Source organism: Polistes fuscatus, unplaced genomic scaffold, assembly GCF_010416935.1.
Source record: "Polistes fuscatus isolate 324 unplaced genomic scaffold, CU_Pfus_HIC Scaffold3, whole genome shotgun sequence".
Classification (NCBI taxonomy): Eukaryota; Metazoa; Arthropoda; class Insecta; order Hymenoptera; family Vespidae; genus Polistes; species Polistes fuscatus.
Window position 1 is genome coordinate 2,943,604 of NW_025113107.1, and position 23,741 is coordinate 2,967,344.

Genomic DNA, 23,741 nt, shown 5'->3' on the forward strand with positions numbered 1-23,741 from the left:
TTATTTTGGCAAGAAAAATAATAAAATTTTATTTTATTTATAAAAACGTTTGATGATTATTAATAAAAATCGGCTTACTTGACATAAATATTTCAATTTTAGCAATGCAAAATACGCGAAGGAATATTCAATCGTGTCATATTGTTGGAAAAATAATATCTCATATGTTTCTGTGTCAATTCCCAATAGAGAACAAAAAAAAAGAAATAAAAAATAGACTGAAAGAGAGAGAGGGAGAGAAAAGAGAGGGTCAGGGGGGGGAAATCGTTTAACCCAATTTGACGATATTTCATTGGTGATAGCAGACGATTCGATCGGTGATATCACACAAATCATTCAAACTTTCCAGTACATCGCGCTTTTTCACCAGGGAAAAGACGCCCCCGCGTTAACAGACACCGCGACTTTATATCAATATTCATTATAGTCCCCAAAAGAGAGAGAGAGAGAGAGAGAGAGAGAAAAGATGAGAGCAATGAATATTTACGGTATGCTAAAGCGTTAATAATAAAATTTCACGTAACGAGTTAGGTGTATCGCTAACGAAAGTTTTCCACTCTCCCTCTCTTCTTCCTCCTCTTCCTCATCCTTCCATCCACATATTTTCTATTACATTTATATCCTTATACTAAATACAAAATAGTTCAATAAATAAATAAATATGTTTCAAAAAAAAAAAGATTAAAGTAATTGTAAAAATGTAATTTTAATTCTCTCCCACTTTATTCTGCTTTTTTATTTTCTCAACATTTCCATCGCTTTCATATTATTCATATTATTTACGATAATCTTTTTCTTCTTATCATAGTGTACGAATGTTGCACAAATTTAAGGAATCACGTTATTTAACCTTTAACCTTACCGTGGAAATTGACAATGGATGTCGTTTTTTCTCCCTACGTTCTCGTCAAAGTGAATACGTAAAACGTTAAAAAAAGAAATAAAGAAAAGAGGAAAAAAGAGGAAGATAGAAGGAGGGGTGAAGAAAAGTTATAGGTTCGTGATAGAAGAGAACCTGGTTAACAAGTTCGATATCCTTTCAATTAGAACAGGGATAAGCTTTATAGAGGCTGTAAACGAGTGAGAGGAAGCAAACCTACGTAACACTTCATAAGCTTATTAAAGGATAGATTTTAATGCGAGGAACTTTATCTCTTACTTCGTTAAACTTATAGAGCCAACCAAAAGAGAGAAAGAGAGAGAGGGAGGGAGAGAGAGAGAGAGAGAGAGAGAGAGATAAAGTACTTAGATAATATCTAATCCGGATATTTCTCTCTCATTCTATATGTTCTTTATTATCTTTTATCTTTATCTTTATCTCAATCTCTCTTTCTCTCTGAGAGGATTTTTCTTTTTCTTTTTTTTTTTGGTTCTCTTCCACTTCATATACTCAACAACTGAGGGTAGAAAATTCCTGTTAAAGTCTTGGATTTCTACTTAAGGGACACACCCAACTTTGTGGACGAGAGGATAGATTCTAATAGCTAACTCGCATGAATAATTCAGCTTTAAGGATTGCTTGAAACTTTAAAGCTCTGCTTCTCCTTGAATACACAATACTACTGAAATATATATATATATATACACATATATGTGTTTTTGTAGATATGCGTGTTTGTGTGTATTCTTCAATCGGATTAAGTATCTATGGTACAGTGACTATACTTCCATTACAATTCAGTGATCTACAGGTATATTGCGGGGGAGTTAAGTATTCGTACGAGGTTAGAATGTTTTGTATTTTCATACTCTCACTGTACGCATACTTAAATCCTCTAATGTTCATATAAATGTTGTCATTTAAACAGAAAAGACAAAATTCATCATTAGGATTCAAAATATGAACAAAATCTTCTTTGATTTGCTATTAAAAAAACGAACAACCTAACAACTTAATATAAATTATTCTCATATATTTTTGGTACTTTTACATCAAACATGTATTTAAAAATAAGACAAACTTGTTGACAGTCCAGATAAATATTTTGTAAAAAAAAATGTAAAAGAAATAAAAATTTGTTGTAAATAAGGGCCCGTTCTAATTGTTTTAGCGATACGGGACTGTATTGTCGTGATGCATTATAATCATCATCGCCTTCTTTTGTACTCTTATATTTTTCTTTTTTGTTAGTCGAGTTGTGTCCGAGCCCGACGGTGTAGTAAAAATGTTACAAATAAATATTATATTTCTAAATTAATAAGTATTTTGGTTTTTCCTTTTCTGTCGATCTATTCTCGAATGATGTCATCGTTGTTATACGATAATAAAATTTTCGTAAACATTTAAATAATTTTTTCATCATTTTTATTTTGAACGTTATTGTATACGATTTTTAATTCTATTGTTGCATCGAGGAATAGAAAGAGAGAGATAGGGATGGAGAGAGAGTGAGGAAGAGAGAGAGAGAGAGAAACATCAAGAGATAGGAGTTCCGGTGGTTCGTGAAAGTTATGGACGCTAACGAATGCCGTTTGTCTGCTCTACTACCAGATATGGAGGGCTTCTATCCACTTTACCAACCTGTCCAACCCTCCTTCACCTCTCCTTTCTTCGCGTCCCTCGACACCCTAGTAAACTGTCCAATCCTTTGCTTATTCAACGCAAACCATTCGTCGATCCGAGTAGCAGCGAGTTTTCAAACCGGCTTAACTTCGTTTCGTAATATATCTCTAATATAAGTATGAAGTCCAGTTGTATATACCAGTATTCCTGTTTATTTCCATTACAGAGTTAAACTTCTTCTATGTTTCCAGTGCGTAACGAAATATTCAAGTAAATACCGTTAGATGTATAACTTTTTTCCTGTTTCTTTTTCTTTTTTTTTTCCTATTGATTTATTTTATTTCTATTTTTTTGTTATGTTGCAATATTTTGGAAATTACAAACGTTAAACGATCAAACGATCAAACAACTTTGTCCCTTTTGTGAATCAAATTTTGTACTCGTGTATCGCGTATGTAGATTATTTTTAACTACTTATTTTAATCTGTTTAAGTTTACTTACATAGTTTCAGAAGATATAATAAATTAATAAGTAGATACGTACATCTATAGTATTAAAAGCTCATTTTAAAGATCGAAGATTTTTTTTATTCTGGATTTATAAATTTCATTTTTCGGGTAAAAACATAAAACAAGGAAGCTCTATTTTTTCAAGCAGTTTTGCTATACATAATAATATAACATTTATTTTAAATAAATATTTATTATTGACTATGAAATAAGAATTTATTTTATGACGAAAACGCGAAATAAGATAAACGAGTGGAACTTTAAGGTTACACATTGCTATGAAAGATAAACGAAGATGAAAATTTTCGACCTTTGCTAATTGAACGACGCGTTCAAATTTTTCGAGCTGAGCAAGATCAATTCGAAAAAGTGGGACGCGCAAAAAGTTGATCACTTTTCGTTTGGATGAGGGAAGAGGAGAAGGAGGAAGAGGAGAAAAAAATGTGACAGAGAAAGAGGGAGAGAGAGAGAGAGAGAGAGAGGATTCTTAATCCTCTATAATAAAGGGGACAAATCCCAATGCATAATAATCGCAAGAGATATTGGGTGATAGGTGAATTGAACTTTTCCATTTCGTGAAAAGTATCCAATTTTTTTATCCCCTGTATTGTTGTGTTTCATATTCTCGATGAAATACCAAAAAAAAAAAGGAAAAACAAAACTATACTATAAATCTGTTGCTGAGTACATATGCACTTGCACATTTTATTCGATCATAGAATAATTTTAATTGAAATGTTTTAAAGCAAAGATTATCGTGTTAAACTAAATTATTGTAGAAAAAAAATACACATATTGTCCGTTGCATACTTTACAGCTAAAAAAAATAATGAACAAATAAAAATCATATTGAATTTATTTTGATGAAACATTTTAAGTTGGAATATAGAATAATATTAATAATAGATTATGGAATAGACGAAGTAGTTAATTTTAATGCAGAAATTCTCGAGACGAACATACTATGTCTCGAAGTTTGCAATGTGACCTAGATATTTTCATGACACCCAGTATATGTATATCTTTTAGAGATATACCGCCGAGAATTTCGTTGAGATATAATTCTCATTATCGAATTTTGCGGATAATTCATATAAGCTGTCTCTCTTTTTCCCTCACTTTTCCATCCCTTTTTTCCTCTTTCACTTACACAAACGTAAAAATTCGAGTTAGGTTGAACACCTACGTGATGTTCATTCTTTTTCTCTCTCCCTTTCTCTGTTCTTCTCATTAAGTTTCGAATCGTGCTATTTCTCTTAACTTTTTCCCTTAATCGATGAACGAACGAGCTAGACAACGATTTATCGGTTATAATTCTATTGGAAAAACTTATCGAGTTTATTGAAAAATGTAAGTCTTTTAGATGTTTCTAAAATAATATAAACTTAACATTAAATCGAAATTAATGGAATATTAATAATCTTAAATTACTTACTAGTAATATTATGAGTAATAGGACCCACCTGATACGTTGGATCTTGCGATACGATACATTCACCATCGTCTATGCGTTTTAAATAATCTGGATCTTTCAAACCAAATTGGGGTGCCAATGAAATTCCCAATGATACAACCCAAACCAATACGATCAAGATAGCAATCTTCTTTGGATTCCTTGCCTAAAAACAATTAATAATAAATCTGTTAATTTTTGAATATTTTGTCTGTTGATATTTTATTGAAGAAAAATATTTTATATCAAACGAAAAGGTTCAACAAAAGATAAACAATGATTATTATAGTGTAATTTGAAGATATGAACGAAATTTTCTTCAACTTTTCTATATTTCACGTGTGTACGTTGAATTGAAAACTTTGAAAATTCATGGAAAATTAGAACTACACTTTAAATTTTGAACTTCTAATAAAATGCCAACAAACCGGAGAGTATTTACTCGATAATCGAATATATTAGCCGAAGGTTCGTTCGATCTAACGCATAGGAACCCTCCGACGAGTTTAACATCAGCTCCAAAGCCTATCTGGCTACGGATCGGATCTACTCCCATTATAATTACAACGATGCGAAACACAATAACGCCCGAAGCTCACGAATATTTCCTAGGTATAGATAGATGACGTACCTAATTCGAGCTTCAAACTTATGCGAAAGTCTATTATCGATTTTGATGATGTATAATAGCGCTAATAATTATAACAATCGTTCTAATTATTAACGTACCGAATAATATAAATATTTATAATTATATAAATTAGTTATCCTTTCTCCTTAATCGACTAATCAATTAATTATTAATTATATATTTTAAGTTACGTCGATCTATTGGATTGTATAGAAAATAATTTCGTTAGTTTCGTTTACTGATCAAAATCGGTTGACATTGTTGCAACAGACATTTTAGAAATAATTCAGAACTTTCTTGCGTTTTGATTTGTTTAAGTAATTTATTTTTAACATCGTATCATAAATGGAAAGTCAAATACTTTCTGAAAAATTTCATTAATTGGTGATCACTATTTTTATGTTTAACTTATTCGAGATTATATTATCTTCACCTCTAATCGTGAATTATTTGAAGAGAAAGATCTGATGTTTCTTCTTTTTCTGTTTTTTCATTTTCTTTTTTATTTTTTGAAAGATTTACCCTAAGCCAGTGCATTTAGGTTATCGTTTGTATTTCTCGGTTTCTTTGTAAATCAAAATGCAGACAAACTACAGTGTTTCGCTACACTCGTATTATGAATAAGCTTGGTAATAAGTTTTACCTAAAGAACATTTTTCTCGAAAATATTTTGATGCCGACGTATGTCACCCAAGAACGGGGGGAGAAAAAGATAAAGATGGAAAGGAAGATCTTTGTATACATAAAAAAACGTGCTTCACAAAGCTTATAAAATCTTAACATTTTAAAACTTTATTAATAAATATTTAAGAACTTATAAATTGAAAATAAATATTCGATCGAATTAATTGTAAATAGCAAAATAAAAATTTATAACAATTATATCGTTCAAATATTTAATCAACTTATTGAAAAAAAAGTAGATAAAAAATTTGAGAAAACACAATATATTCTTTGGATCATTTGAAAAGTTTAAGATATTTTCAAAGAAAAAATAGATTGTATTTTTTAAGTAAAATATATGGTTCAATATTTTTTCAAATGATTCTTTATAAATTGTTTAGGTGGATAGATAAAATTTCGTATAAATATATCGTATATCCGAATAATTTTTGTAAAACTTTGACGTAATGGTGCGACAACGTCGTTGACGTAACATAAAAAATAATATGATGAAATTTAGTTAATTTCAAATGACAATGCGGAGAGACAGGAATAAAAGAAGAGAAATATAAACGTTTAATTAGGAAAAAGGGAAGGATTGTCGTTGGGTATTAAACATTTCGCACGTGGGTGAACTATTTTACAATGGAAGATTCCATTTAATTCGTCCCTTTCTACGTCTCCGCTAATATATTTTCCTTCCGATCAAAGCGATAATTCCACGGGCTCACGAAGAGAAGCAATTAGGGGCGAGTAATTGCGGTCTAGGTAGCGATTCTGGTACACATTCTCTCTCTCTCTCTCTCTCTCTCTTTCTCTTTTCTTTTTTTCCTCTCGTATTTTTTTCTCTTCCTTTACATATGTATATCACACCTACACATTCATATATTTCAATATTATAGCTAGTCTCCAAGGGTCTCTCCAACAATTCAATGGAAGAAGGATGCATTCTGTGCAATCTCGAATACTTGCAGGCACGCACCAGCTGTGATCGTAATTCCGATATATACTGCCTTCACCTTTATTGCACTTTCATTTATTCCGACTAATCGTTCTAGACTTTTTTACATTCGTTTATTACGTTCCTCCTTTTACACGTGAGAAAATTGTTCAGACATATTTTTTTTCTTTTCTACTTTTTTATTTTATTTATTTTTTTTAAATTATTTAAAAAACATTCATTTCGAATTTTATTCAATTTCATCTTTTAACATATTATATTTCTAATACGTGCCATATTCCAACGATTTCATTAAGATTTTACTTTATATTATACAATTTAATTTTGTGTATTCATCAATATTTGAATTTTTGTCTTCGCTATTATAACATTTACGGAATATTTAATTTTTTAATATTTCGATGGAAAATAAAAATTGATGATTTTTTTATTTCGTTACAAATTTGTTTCTTTTTGAAAGAATAACACTAACATAAGTGTATCTAACAGATATAAATCAGTATGTGTTAGATACTTTAAAGAAACTACGATAGAAATGAAAAAAGATAAAATAGGTGCAGCGTGTGAAACGATCGATCGAAGTGCTAAATCATCAATTGCTTCGAAAAAGAGAGAAAGATAAAAAAAAGGAAGAAACTTTCTTATCTTCTGTGCAAGTATGTATTTACTACGTAAGCGCTTCTTCGTACAGGCATATATAGATACACATACATGTAAAAGACTAAATTTCTTACGAATGTAATTTTCTCATAATACGAACTCGCCTGTAGAAAGTGGTGGCTTTTCTCATACGTATTCGTTTCTCCTTCCTAGACTACTCTTTTGAGAAACTTTTAGAAAGAAGGAGAGAGAGAGAGAGAGAAAGAAAGATAAAATAGCTCCTGACAACGTGAAAGAGAGCGAGAAAGAGAGAGAATCCTTGTACGTATCACGTAGACCGAAAAGTTTGGCATTCTCTGCACAACTACATACAATACGGTAATCCAAAACGAGAGTCTCTCTACCTTTCTAGTTTTCTAACATATAGGTAACACGAACCTTTAGAAACCTATTTAGTAAGGATTGTTTCTCTCTCTCTTTATTTCTCTCTTTCTTTATTTTACGTTTAATTTATGCTTTTACTTTTCATATTTGTAGATATCATACTGTTTTTGATTTACCTTTGATTTACATTTTTCTATCAATTATAATTAATCGCATTTTTATAGATATTTTCATATAATATGTATAATGTGTTTTTATTTATTTATTTGTATTTAAATATATACAAAAAATGTGTTAGATTTATTGATAGATGAATGAAATTGATCGTACATGTTGAATAAAATCGTTTTTCTTTTTCTATGAACGCGTGTGTTCCGTGACAAGAAATCTAGCATAAAATGAAGATAAATATTAGTCTTCTCTCTTTCTTCCATTTCTTCGGAATAAGTTCAATAGCAGGAGAGATTCTAATTGGAAAATTATGCAGAATTACTAGAATGCGTCACGCGAATCGACGAAAAGTACCTATCTACGGTAATAAATTAATCGTTTACCGAGTTATAACGAGAATAACCGGCGGATAAATGCAATTTAGCGTTCGAGTTCTCAACGAACGATAAAACTTTTCATTTGTCTGGTTCTACCTGAAGCAAAAATGTTCAGTGCGTTGGAATTAATTACCTCAATGATGTCATTACGTTTACAAACTATCATTTACAGATACATTTTTAGAAAACAAAACAATAACAACAACAAAAATAAGAAACGAACAACATTAAGTTATCGTGTAAAAGAAGAAAGAAATTCTTCAACTTTTTAATCTCTTTCGAATTTTTTTCTTTAAAATGTAAAACAAAATTGAAAAAGAGAAAGAAAAGATTAGGTTATTAATGAGAGAGACAAAAATATTCATTTGATTGACTTCTTTGGAATCCTTTCAATACGTTTTGGTTTTTCCTTTTCTCTATTTTGTTTTATTTTTATTTTTTGTTTTATTACTCCATTCAAGATGGTACTCTATTTCACGTATATGTATGTCGCTCTCTATTTAATTGTACCGGTTCCGGTCTGACGATCGCGTTAAGGAGGAAAGCTTTTAAAACCTTCGATCGTACCTACGTTCGGGCTATGGACCCACTTCTAGGAGCTCTCTCAAGATTCATCCGATTAGTTGAAGGGAATGGTACGAAACATTGGCGTTGGGAAGGTACAAAAAAATAAACCCCAAACGATAGAATGAATGAATGAATGAATGAAGGAAAAAAAAAACGAACCAAAGAAACAAGAGAACGAAAGAGAGAGAGAGAAAATAATGAATAGAAAAGAAGAAATGTTCGCGTGAAACGAAAGCTTTCCTAATTGGATCGATTCTCTTAATCTATTTCTATTATTGGCTCTTCTAATCCAATGCATTAATGCGCACATTCATATGCACTTGCTTTTATGTAAATACTTATTTAATCGATATTATTTGTACGTGTGTATAGAGAAAAAAAGTAACGACAAAAAAAATAGAATAAGGATATAAAAAAGAAATATTTATGTAAACCGAAACCTCGATCTATTTTTATGCTTGGCTCTTCTAATCTAAAAACATTGATTATTGATAAACAAATACATAAGTGTTCCTATTCGTCTAACTTTCTACATGCATAAGAACAAAAATAAATAAAAATAGATTCGTGTGAAACATAACCTTTCTAACTGGATGAGTTTTCTCGATCTATTTCTATGTTTAATCCTATCGTTATTAGCGACCCATATACGGTTCGTTTATGCAAAGGCCTTACCGATCTTATCGATTTATGTAGAAGTCGTACCATGGGACGAAACCAAACCATTTCCAATTGGATGAATTTTTTCGATATATTTATATCTACGTTTAATCTTTCTAATCAAATGCATATATGCACACAAGGGTATATATATACTTGCTTTCGTATGAATGACAACTACATTGACGTATTAATACAAATGTATGCATATGTAAATATGGATTTAAGAGAAAGGTAGCGTTGAGAATGAATTTAACAATGTTATTGTACTATTCCTTTCCTGAAAACTTCCGTCACACTCTCGCTAAACCACAAGCGTATCAATTAACCTGTATATAATTGAGATCGGTGACAGCCCAATATCTGTCGACCGCGATAGCCACCAGATGCAATATCGATGCCGTACAGCAAAGTACGTCGCTGCTGGTCCACATGTCGCAGAGTCCCGGCCCAAGAGACCATCTCGAGTTTATCTGTAATAAACATAATTATCTGTCATTAACCTAGTAGCTTCTATACTTCTCTTATTACTGGAATGGTAATAAATACGCCTATCATTCATGTAACTAACCTTACACAAGCACACATGTATCTATTTATGTACATTGCCAATCTAAACCATTGAAATCAGAGAAATAGGATACCTTTAATATCGGAATTAATTAGAAACCATAATTATTTATGTTAGATAAAAGAATTTTTCTTATAGTAGAATGTTAATAGTTAAACACTTATGAGTAGTATGTTTTACTTTTAAGGATAGTTTGACATATTATAAATATTCTGGACAATTAGTTTCTCGAATGTTTCTTAATATTTTTTCATGTTTTTTTGTAAAAGTTGCCAAAAATGTATCAGTAGGAAAGTTTAATCTGATTATTGTCCTTAACTGAGTGTATGAACTATGCAAGAGTATTAGGGATATAAGAAAAAGATGTAATCAGTCATTGAATTAAACTTTTAGCCGATAGTGTATGTGTATATGCATGTATATATGTATAAATATACATATGTATGTATGTATGTATATATGTATGTATGTATCATCAGTCTAATGTATTAGGTTCCTTCTCGATGAACGATCTTACTAATATGTGTAGTATATATGTATTATGTATACATATATAAGTAGATAGAAATGGAGGAAACAGATCGATAAGTGTTATCGACATTCTATCACTAATATGTCTTCGTTATCTATTAAGCAATCTAATGTATGGATCTGTATTGTATAGTGGTCATTTGCAAAACGAATTGTACATCGAAACTGACTATTTCTTATCCCTCATACATTTCGAATAATAATTATCTTTACGACTACTTTTCTTTATTGTCTATTTTTTTACACACTCTAAGTAAACTGTCATCTTTATTTTATGGCCAGCAAGGCAACACAGGCACTTTAATTAACGGAACTTTTCTGTTTGGGGAGAAAACTTATGTGTTTGGAATGTGGATGTGGATGTGTATGTGTATGTGTATATGTGTGTACATATGGTTGACCACATATACTTGTCGTAGAGAAGAAAAATGAAAGGCTAGTATATAACTTGTACTCGCTTTTATATATGTATTTGTATGTGTATGTACGTGAATGCGCGTGTTTGTATGTATGTAATATATATTTCTAACTCATTCGTCGAATAAAGCGACTGTTCTCATTCGAACAAAAGTTATATTTACTTAGATAAGGTAGCAAACACGTGGTTTCGTTTTACTGAGGTAAAAAGAAAAAGAACTATCCTCTGTCTCTGACGTACTGAAATTAATCTCAAGTTTTGATTAATATACTTAGGTATATAATCGCGTACATATATAAATATGTATATGTATTATACATAGGTGAAAATGGCTGGTAGTAATATTTATTTCGTTGAAAAAGGGGAGGAAAGATTTATTGGATACATACATAATTTTATTTTTTAATAAGATATTCCAATTTAAAAATTATTTGTGTATTTAACAGCAAAGTACGTACACAGTTGATTAATATATTTGTATTTGTTGAGTCTCTTAAAAAAACAATATATAAAAATATTATAAAAATCAAATTTTTAATGTGACCTATATTTTTAGATATTAAAGCATTATTTTCTTAGAAAATATTTTAATATTTGTGTGTAACGTGAAAGTAGAGATAATGTTTCTGAGAATGATGAAAGAAGAATTCTTTCGTATTGTATAAGAAACGAATAGTATTAAAAATAAAGTTCAGAGTAGAAATGGAAAATGCGAGAGAAAGAGGAAATGAATGAAATGTATGTATTTTGTAAAATATGACTGGTCTAGTAGCAGTATACGAAAAAGTATAAATATTTTCAGAAATGCTGAAACTCGAAATATAAGTGACGTGAATAGAACGAGTTGCAAAAATTTCAAGTGTTTGAAAATTTTTACAATTTACAAGAGAGAAAGAAAGAGATAAAGAGAGAGAGAGAAAGGGAGAGAGAAAATATTTTCTTTATCCAGCGAAATTCGATGAAATATATATAAATGGACTACAAAATTTATCTCTCAAATATTTTTCTAATAATATACAAACGATTATAAAAAAAATATTAAAATAAAAAAAAGGAAAAGAAAAACCAAATAATTTTCGAATTAATCAAAATGATATTATCGATTATTGTCGATTATTTAGAATATACAAAATATTTCGAAACTGATTAGCTTTCCACAGCAATTATGGGATTATTGTTCAAAGCTTTGGTGTTGTTAGAGTGGTCATCGTGCGACGAATCATTTCGATTACTTAACAATATGTTAAAACGTATGTCGATTGAATTTAAATCGAACGATTTCAACCAATATCTGTTATTTTAATTTAATGACTAATTATCTTTGTGACTTATATATACGTATACGCATACACACATGTATATATATATATATATATACACATATGTATTTAGAAGATAATTCTCATTATAAACTATCGATGAAATTTCACGATAAAATATTCATTTTCTCAGTAGAATCGATATCAGATTATTGGTAAACTAAACTATGAAAGTACACTAGAATAGTAAAAGAGAGAAAGAGAAAGAGAGAAAGGAGAGAGGAGAGGGCAGATAGATCGCTGAAGGATGAGAGAGAATATTCACCAAAGTACTCTTCTCTGATCAGTCGAAACTCTAGCGTTTACCTTCTTATACAGCTTCTTGTTTACTTTTTCCTTATCATTTCTGAACATATGTACATATGTACATTCGAATGTGTGTGTGACGGTAAAAAACAGTACTTAAGGTATAGATATAGAGATACTACATACTTCCTACCTATGTTTCTAAATTATTAAATAGGTATATCTAACTTCGATAATTAAAAAAGATCGTAAAAAATATTTAAATAAAAAAAAGAGAAGAAAAAAGAAATGCGCCCATACATGACATATGGATAGATCATTTAAATAATGCGAATAGTTTACTTTATAAATTTATGTTCGATAATTAAAAAAAATTACAAAAAAAAAAGATAAAAATACAAGTCTTCTTAACAAATAATACATTATTCAAATAGTGCAAACGGTTGATTAGATATTTCTGCTTTTATGATAATAAAAAAATACTTCAAAAAGGAAATTTTGTGAAACAAAATATTAAAATTTATAATTCGACGATAAAATGGAATAAATTATTGAAACAATACTTTTTATTTGTCGTTAATTTATAAAGAGGGGGAGGGAAAGGAAGAGGGAGAGGTAATGGTAAAATTTTCAAGCTGATACGAGTAAAAACATGGAAATTATTGGTTTCGCAGTCAATACAATTTCTTCAGTATGTTTATGACCATACGACAGGAAAAACCGTTTTTTCATCGTTTGCAACATTGTTCGTCCCTTCGACCAGTCATTTAAGCTCGGGTCACCAAAAACATTCTTTTCGATGTCCGGCTCATCTATCGTGTAGATTTATGTGTTCAGCTTACCACGGCTGTTGTTTCCAGCATTGGTTTTATTATACCAACCCTCCCATCCTCCTACCCCACTTTACTCTCATATTCTCTCTCTCTTTTTTCCTCCTACCATTCTATATGCTATACTACGATTTTCTTATTCGGTTCAACAAATGTACGTTTTCCGGAGCAACAAACGTGCGGAAATCTAAGTAACAGAATCAACGGTTAACCTCAAAGTATATAAGGATCGATTTATATTTTAGGTTTTATCGTAACAAACCCAGTCATGCTTTATTTTCATTCACTTGGTTATTCTTATAAGAAATTCTTTAACAAATTTTAAAAATTTTTTCTTTTTTACCGTTTATACTTATTGTCGGCTGATGGATGCCTTTGTGGTCACGCGTATGTTACTTTTTTTTTGGGTCATCATTTTTTGGGTAATTATTCTGAATTATTAATTGATCACTGTTTGAAATTAATTTCATTTGTCAATATTGTTTTTTTTTTTTTTTTTTAATGGAATGTCTACAATTGTTGAAGCATTTTTGTTAAAGCACAATTGTACAAGCGACGAACGATTAGATGAGAAATTACGAATTAAGGGAAGTACATATTTTTTAGTTTTCGGTTTACAGTTGTGTTTCGATCAAACTAGAAACATTGTATTAACAAAAATTTGATTTTTTTTTTATATAGTTGATATAAAATTCATATTCTATAAATTAAAATAAAATAATTTAATGTATTATACTTCAAATATTTATTTGAATATTTGTTAAAAATTTTGATCAAAATCTCAAATAAAAATTCAGAATATTGGATATTATTTCAGATAATTGTTAAAATTTTGTCGTAATCTTAATGAAAAAGATTATAAAGAAGTAGACTTACGTTAGTTAGAGTTATGCAGACTTTATAAACGTCGAACTTGTTTTAATTTGCGGATGCACTTTACAATTAGTCGTCGAACCGGTTAAATGTTTCTTTCTCGACATTTGTTTCGATTTACTGGTAGAATCAACTTCATCAGGAGTAACATCAAAAGCCGACAACAGTACGGTATCTCTCTTTTACTCGTTTCTCGTATCCAAAAGTGTTCGCATTCATGGTCGAATGAGTTTGACAAACAGAGTGGTAAGAGAAATGTTTAAATAAATAAATTAACTATTAGTTGACAATGTTATCGGTATTATCGAACGTACATACGTTTTATCGAAAATCATTTAATAAAAGTAAAAAATTTATTTTATGAATTAAATAATCTATTTATTAATTCTATTCAATAGGAATATAAAAGCATGGATTATAAAAAATAAATTAGTAAGAGTAAATATTTATTAACAAATATTGAAACGACGGATAATTAACAATTATAAATGCTATAGTAAAAAAGAGAGAAAGAGAGAGAAAGAGTAAGAGAATGAATGTTCATGCACATATAACAGAATTACATTCTGCGAATGGTGAAGCAAAATACAAAGAGTACATAAATATAAGTACACATTATAGCACTCTAACGTTAACAATGGAAAACGTAATTAATTAAGTAAAAATAACGGACAATATGGATGACGAATAAATGTACGAAAACAACCAGCTGATAGGGTACATAATAATAAAGCTGAAAGTAATGCAAAGAGAATTAGAAAATTAAAGAGAAAGAGAGCAAGAGAACTTTTTGATGGATTTGATTTATTTTTTTCCTTGTTAAACGTAAAGAGAAATAGAGAGAGAGAGAGAGAGAGAGAAATAAAATACAAATGAGAAAAACAAAGAAAAAGAAAAAAACACGTTCTGCGTGCATGACCCAAATTCCAAATGATTTTACATGATAAAAAAACCGTTCTATTTCAATTTTTTTCTGTATATTTTCTTTTTTTTTTTATTATTATTATTTTAAACGAACATCGGTTAGCAGAGATTTCACGTGAAAAAAGACAATGAATAGTTTCACTGAGGCGAATAGATAAACCTTAACAACCAAAAGGAAGAACAGAAAAATTGATGATAATGGTAAAGGCAAACGGTGCTTTCTAAACTGGTCGAATGTAAAAGAAATCTCTTTTGTCGTGGAAAGTGATCGATATGATGAATAAATATTTATTATAGAGAAAGAAAGAGAGAAAGAGTTCATGATATAAGTTTTTACCTTTAATGATGCTTCTCGTATTTTTTCATGAAAAAAATAATTGTTTCCAGACGCGTATGATTACAAATGAAACATGCATACTTTGACACATTTTTTCTCGTTTTTTAATTTTTATTTTTTCCATTTGCTTTTTTTCAAATTTCACTCCCCGTAGCTTCTTTTCTTTTGTTCTCTCTTTCCTTTTCATTCTTTTCTTTCTGTTATTTTATGCTGTATCTTTTCTCAATCACCCTTTATAAACCCCATGACAAAATGTTAAAAATGTTAACAGTTTAAAAATGGAAACGTTACGGAGTAGTCAATAACATTATTACTTTTTGTTGTAAAAGGTAAGGAAATTAGCTTTCTCTTCTCTTTTTCTCCTTTTACTTCGATTTTATGTTATTATATATCTAAGTGCGCGTAAATTCTTCATAACCGAGGTTGAGATCTATTAATCTGTTGTAAAGAGTCAAAGAGGTAAATCATGAGAAGAATTTTCTTAATAATTAGAACTAACTTTCCTTTTTTTTATACAAATTGTTAGAAAAATACAATTATATGGATCAAATTTTTGAGAAATGTATTTTAAAATTGTTAAAACCATAATTAAAGATGTAAGATTTATAATTTAGTTCATCTATTAATAATTAATAATGTATAATAAGGTTTATTTAAAGATATAATTTGATAAAGTCAAATAGGATAAAATCGTAAATCTTCCGTTGTGTATTCTTTCACACAAAACACACAAAACACACTCGTCGTAATTTCCAAAGACAATACCATACCAAGTACGTCCTTACTTGTCTTTTTGTTGCCTATATATACTCATCATCCCTCTCTATCGTCTTTCGTCATTTCCTTGTAGCGACTTTCTCGAAACTTCCCGATCATTCTCGAACATAAAAAATCTAAATTATTTCTTTATTTCTTCGATAGGGAATATTTGAGATGTTTTCGGTGCAATGAAACATTAGGTGACAGACTCAAGTGGTATCACCTTACAAAAAAAAAACACATGCGTTCCCGTTTAAAGAAATAATCTCTTTCATCCTACAATAATTTCCTTAGCTTTCCTTTAACCGTTTTATCGCCACGCAGTGCGTACTGTGGTGAAATGTGCCGCGATTTTTGGTCACGATCGTCGATTCGCAACGCGCTCGTTTCCGAATGTAGCATTGAGTGTTTATTAGTGTAATGCTTCTGATATGACTTCTGATATAACGCTTCATATTTTGACAAAAAAAAGGATCATTTACTCGTCATTACTCGCAGTAAATGAACGAAGTGTTATCGCGCTGCATGGCACAATCCAACACGGATTTTTAAAAACTCTAAACATTAAAACGGTTTAAAGGAAATTGTCTTTGTTTATTTCTAGAAAGTTCTATATACACATACTTTTAATACTAACACTGCTTTTCTCTTCACTCTCTCATCTTCACAAAATATAGCAATAAGAATGAATAATATACAAAATTATTTTCTAAGTATATTACAAATTCAACAAATTTGTTGCATTTAATGTGAAAGTATAAATAAATATATAAAAAAGTTAATATATACATATATATTTTACTAATAAATATAAAATCACCAACAAAATAAAATTAATTTCTAATTATAATTATTCTCAATACTAACATAAATCAAAGTCAGCAGTAAATATTAAAGAAAAGAAAACAATTCTTAATTAATTATTATTTCTTTCGCAATAAAGAAACATAAATCAAAGAAAAAATGATTAAGAAATTGTCCTTGAAATATAAATAATAAAAGTGTGTTCTAGAAAGTGGACCAAATGGTAACACCTTGTCGATCTTGTCGTATATCTCGAAATAAACCGACACGAGGTTTGGTTGCACGTGCAATAAAACGACAGTGGATGGAAACAAATTATGTCTTGAAGAAATGTGGAAGGAAAACGAAGAAGAATAAAAGAAAGGAAGAAGGGAAAGGAAAAGGAAAAGGGAAAAGGGAAAGAGAAGAAGAGGGCTTGGCAGTCACGTTGAACGTTGTTAGGTATACACAAATCGTCTTAGAGAGGGTTCGCCGGCCCCAATTAAGGCAGTTAACAGATTAACTGACTCGCTTGGAGTCGACTCGCGTGTCCGCCATTAGCGTGATTGAATTACTTCACTGAAGCTTCCTCCCTTCTTAAACTCTACTACCAACTACTACTTCTATCTCTATCTTTATCTCCCTTTCTCTTTCTATTTCGAGTTTTCTTTGTACATTCGTGTGCTATATTCGTGCAAACGGAAGTAGCATTCTATGAAACTGAGAGAGAGAGAGAGAGAAAATGTAAAAGGTTTTGAACAAATAGTTACAAGAAGAATCTTGACACGAGTTGGATCGTTAAATTTTGAGGATTCTCTTTGCCTTTAGATTGGAAAAAGTTATTTAACGCGAATAAATATTTGCGTGAGAAAGTAACTCTCTTCCTCTTACCTTCTTTTTACCGTACTTCATACAAGTTTGCTTTACACGACTAAAAGAGAATTTATATTTAACCTTCGTCACTATGCCAAAGTACAAGGACACGTTAATTGGAATACTTATTTAAATTGTTAAATGTAGAGAAAGAGAGAGAAAATGTGTGTAGGATGTAGAAAGTGTTAGATGTAATGATTTTGTTTTATTACATTTCTTGTTTTCTCGAAACTCTGAAATTTTACTTGTATTTGAATTTATTTCATTTTAAAATTTACTTTTTTGAATTTTGTTTGACGATTTTTGAGATTGAAAAAAATAAAATTGATTAATTTTTACAATATTTGTTTTAACAATTAAAAAAGAAATAACAAAGTTATGCAGAAGGTTCATTACAATTTAGAAAAATATAAAGAACATCCAAAACTGTTAATTTTGAAAGATTTTATTACAGAATTTTCTGTAAAATATGGTGGAAAGTGAAAAAGTTGAACTTATATCGCAATTTATTTAAAAACTTATTATATTTCTATTTTTATTGCAAGAACATGGTAGAAAAAGAAATACGAGCATAAAAAAGAATAAAGGAAAACAAAATAAAACTGAAGAAGTAGAAGAAGAGAAAGAAGAAGAAGAATAAAAGTCAAGTCGTTTCCTTTTACTTTAAGTTAAATTCACAAAGTTTTCATCTCATTTTCTTTTCCACCCAATGTTTAAAAAGAGTTGCGTCGTCTTCATTCCTAAGAGAAATGATTTCTTACCACGAAATAAGAGTAACAACCTTTAAAACTTTAAATACCCACGTTTAAAAGATTTGTGTATCTGTCTGTCCATCTAACCATACGAACAACGAGAGTACTTTCGGAATTATTGCACAAAACTTGAAAGTTTAGTGTTAATATCAATATGGTCGCATAATTCGTGTGGTTGCACAAATACACGAATAAAAAATGATCGAGCTGATTTAAAACAGAAATTTGTAGGCAACATTTTGTTATTTTTATATACACATGTGTTAAAAGATATATTATTAAAATTAATGTACCCAAAAACAATTAAAAATATATATTTTTAAATAAGTAAATCAAATATTATATTAAATAATAAATAAATATAAAAAATAATTCGCGCATGAATCTAATACATGGAAAGAATTAATTTAATTGGAGATTCAAGTAGTCACCTGCAATCCAATTAGTTTATCCAATTAGTTTAAACAGTCGTAGGATTAAGATGGTATCATTAAAGTAAGTATGGATTCGAAGCTTCCAAGCGTGAAAAGAGGCTCGACTTAGTATAATTCGTTAATTGTTCATATGTATGGTATATATACAAACACACACGATTCTGTTACTCATATTTTATATCTTTTCTTCTATTTATCTCTCATTTCACGTCGTCAGAAATGTTTGATATCTGTTTGCTCCAAGTGCATGTTGTAACTTTATACGAAACCATAATCCTTCAACTCCACAGAATCGTACATAAATATAATACGTATCTGTATATTAGGTATCTATTATATGTATATATATATATATATATATATATATATGTGTATATGCGTGTGTATGAACGTGATCGATGTTGGGTATTTAACAAAACTTTACTACGACTTAAATACAAGACCATTAAAGAATAAATGTGCTATTTCGATCTCTGCAAATCACTGGAGAGTTATTACGAGTAACATATTGCTAACTAAAGTACAGACGTCGTCATTATTTACTATGGTATTTGAAACATCAATCTATTTTCCTACATATACTAAATGAATTTAGAAAATTAGTACAAATAAAAATAAAAAGGAACAGTTATGAATTAATGTATCCAATTTTTCTTTATTTTCATAATGCAGGATTAATATTTTGTTATCTTATAATTAAATTAATATTAACGATTGCAAGTCGCAAATTATTTTAACAGATCAAAAATGTGATCTCGTATTTTTTTAATTTGACAATTAATATATACGTACGTATAAATCGAAGCGAAGTTAAATTTTAAGACTTACTGTTTCGAATTTTGTATCGATTTTGTATCATGATTTATTTTAAATGGAAAAGAAATAAAATATTTATTAGAATAATAAACTCTCTATTTCGTAGGCAATTAAATGCAAAAAATAAGATTAAGTAATAAAAAGAAATAAAAGATAAAATTAAAATCTAAAAAAGATACATTTCTTAACGTTGAATCATAACGACCACTTCCTTGCAACTGCATTTCGGTTTACCATTTATAATCTACTGGATGTATAATATAAAGCTTAGAAAATTTATATTTCGTACTACGGTATAGTAGATACTAGGAGAATCTTCTTATTTTAAAATTTTCTCACGTGCCCGTTCATTCTCATAACATATTCACATTTACGTACCACGTGCTACTCATATACTTTTATGATTCATGATTTTTAACACATTATTGTATACGAGCATATTTATGTGTGTGTGTGTATGTCTATTTATGTGTGTATCTAAGAAGCTTATGAGACAAAAGTTATATTTTTTCAAAATAATCAACGTTAAAGTTCGAAAGGTACGAATTTGTCAAAAGAAAAACAACTGTCTTCATCCATCTTTGTTTCATATATACTTTTCTTTTTTATGTTGTCGAATCAGCCTTACATTTAATACATAAAGGAAACCATATATATATATAGAAAGCTTCTTTTTTTTGCTTTTTTTCAAGGAAAATATAGTACGACGTGGCATATATATCACGAAAAAGGGAGAGAAGAAAAACGAGATATACGATCACGAAAAACAAAAGTCCCTTCGTCTTTTCCAGCCCGAAGAAAACAACTACTATAAAGAGTTCTTTTCTCCTCCCTAAAAATCAACCTGATGGAAATAAAATAGGATAGAGAAAGCAAGAGAGAGAAAGAGAGAGATACATAGAAATCATTTATTCTAAATTTCAAAGATTCTTTTTTTAAACACTTTGTTTATATATCACAAGTGTGATATTCTGCTTAAATTTTACCACTCTCATACACATAGCCAGTAACACAAATTTTTTTCTACTCGTTTTTTTCTTTAATACTAAAATAAATGACATTCAAAACTGAAAAATATATATTATGATAAAGAAAAATTCATAGAAATCATAAATAATAACATATATTCTAATTTCTGAATATTCTTTTTTAACAACCCTTTATTCTTCCATACACGTACATACACGAATACTCATATATACTTTATTTTTTCAATTCGTCATTTTTAGTAATAAAATAAATAAGATTAAAAAATACTCACACAAATACATGTACATGAGCATATACTTAAATTGTGAAAGTTTAAAGTAACATAAAAAAGTCAAGAAATTTTTACTCAATCTAATTAACTATTGTATATATATATATATATATATATATATTTTAGTTATCCGATAGATATAGTCAGAAATAATTCTAACTCTTCTTTTACCCCGTTAAAAAGCCAACGCAACTGACAATAAGCGATGGGGTAGTCAGCCCTGTTCGCTCAACCCTGCCACCGTTGGTTATTTATCTCTTTCTCGGTAGAAACAGCTTTTGCTGACGCCATTTTTAAAGAGAAGGAAAAAGAGAGAAAGTAGACCCATGGCATTTACAACGACCGATATATAAACGGTGCGTACCATTGGTTAGAAATATATATATATATATGCAGGGTGGACATTTAGAATGGGAACATTTAAATATTTACGTTATTTATGATCATACATTTGTTCTCAAGGTCATATTTTTAGAGAGATTTTAAATTCGTGTTTCTCTACCTTTTTTAGGAGAAAAGGAAAAAAATGGAACGGTTAATATATTTTTTGTACATGTTACTACGAATAATCATTAAAATAATTTAGATTTGTTTCAAAGCAGTTATACTCTCTTTCTCTCTCTTCTGTTTGATTTGATCTTATTTTATTTGATCGTAAAAGAAGAAAATATTTAGATGTTTCCATTGAAATGAGCCATCTTGTATATGCCAATTTGATTGAAGGTAGGTACTTGTCGAAGGAGAACTCGATGATCAATAAAGTTTTATGATTCGCGGTCAACTGAATGTTAATCTTCGTAATTCGTTTTATACTTTAACTACCATACGAAATGGCAGAGCTAATTTTCGAGAAATGAAGAAATTTTTCTCTTCTCTTTAGTCGTCTGCTATTTCTAATTAAAAATGATATTGAAGTGACTCTTTGTGATGGTGAATTATAAATAATTAATTAAACACATTGTTCATTTTGGTGGCTTAATATAGTTCATGGATATATTCAATATCAATTTATTTTTCAATTTGATTAATGTCGAAAATCTAATTTTTTCATTTAAAAATATTTATCAATGTATTTTTTTATCATATATTGTTCTTTCATGTAATTAAATTAAAAAAATTACATTTTATTATTATTTTAATTAACGTCTTTTCATTTATCCATTATTCCATTATCCTATCCATTTCTTTTATATTATTTTATATTACAAAATTATTCCTGATATAAATTTAATAGATATTAAAATTATAAAAATCGATGAAAATTTATATGGTTATTGCTTGAGAATAAAGTAAGAGAACAAGAGAGGGAGAGAGAGAAAGTTCTATTAATATGTCCTTGGAACAAAAGCTTGTCATGAGAATTTAAATGAGCGCCAAAGTTGAGGGTTGTTTGCTTATTAACGAGTGAATGCAGGTATTTTACATACGTCGACATAAAATGAACGCGTTATCGATGTAATTTGTTAACTATGAAACGTGACAAGTAGTATATAACTGGATCTATATATTTTCAGTTAGATTTATATACCATACATACATATATACGTAAAAAGTTATATCATGATTTTTTGCTTTTAAGAAACAAAAAAACTTAGAAAAAAGTTATGTTATTTTCGAAGTTCGCATTTCATACTAAAACAATATTTTTTTAAATTTCAAGGCTATTTGATATCTCGAACAATTTTGTATAAAAAATATTTTTAAAATAAAAGTGAATTGATAACATTTAAAAGAAATATATATCCAAATATTTTAGAACGGTCTATATGATTCTTTTTTAATATTATTACAAACATAATTAAAAACTAAATGTAAAAAATAGTTAATCAGAAAAAGTAATGATCGATAATTTGTGCGATTCATTGTTGGATTTACTATATAAACTAATTAAACATGTTTTATCTAGCAATTTGACATTATACATTGAAGCAGCATTAATTTGATAGGAGTAGTTGACAGGAGTAATACCGCGTGTGTAATTAGACAGTAGAAGAGCCAAACAATTGATGATCAGCCAGTGAAGTTGTCAGAAATTGATCAAGCACGATCGCAAAGATATCATGTATGCATTTAAAACGTCAAGTCGCAGACAATTAGTGAACAGTTATTAACTTTTCTCTCTCTATCTCTCTTTCTCTCTTTCTCTCTCTCTCTTTCTATTTCTCATATTCTTTATTGAGTACTCACTAATATCTTGATACCCTACAGCTATTAATCTCTTTCGTGGAAAAAGACAATTCTGAGATACTTTCTTTTATCTTTTTCCAGAACGAGCAACGAGGGACGTTATGCGAGACAATAGATTTAGGATTTTGAAAAGCTCAAAGGGCAGAAGGATTAAAGAGATTCATTCCTTAAGAAAATATTTAAAAAATAAATGAATCTTTCGGATCTCAAAATATTAACATTAATTTTTTTATTTTTTATTTTTTTTTGTAATTATTCAATGGTTCTACTTTGTTTAATAGATTAATTTGATAAATTATGTTTACAAAATGTTCCGGAATTTTTGTATACATAGAAGTATAATATAA

General features: G+C 29.2%; 1 protein-coding gene across 7 annotated transcripts in view; it reads right to left on the reverse strand.

Annotated features, from left to right (window-relative positions):
• LOC122520285 (5-hydroxytryptamine receptor) overlaps positions 1 to 23,741 on the reverse strand; it is a 121,148-nt gene that overhangs the window by 9,592 nt on the left and 87,815 nt on the right. For all 7 annotated transcript variants that reach the window (XM_043640381.1, XM_043640385.1, XM_043640379.1 and 4 more), the window contains 2 exons: positions 9,810 to 9,953; positions 4,477 to 4,632 (listed from right to left, as the gene is read on the reverse strand). In XM_043640381.1, the coding sequence (XP_043496316.1) occupies positions 4,477 to 4,632; positions 9,810 to 9,953 (300 nt within the window). The remainder of the gene's footprint in view (positions 1 to 4,476; positions 4,633 to 9,809; positions 9,954 to 23,741) is intronic.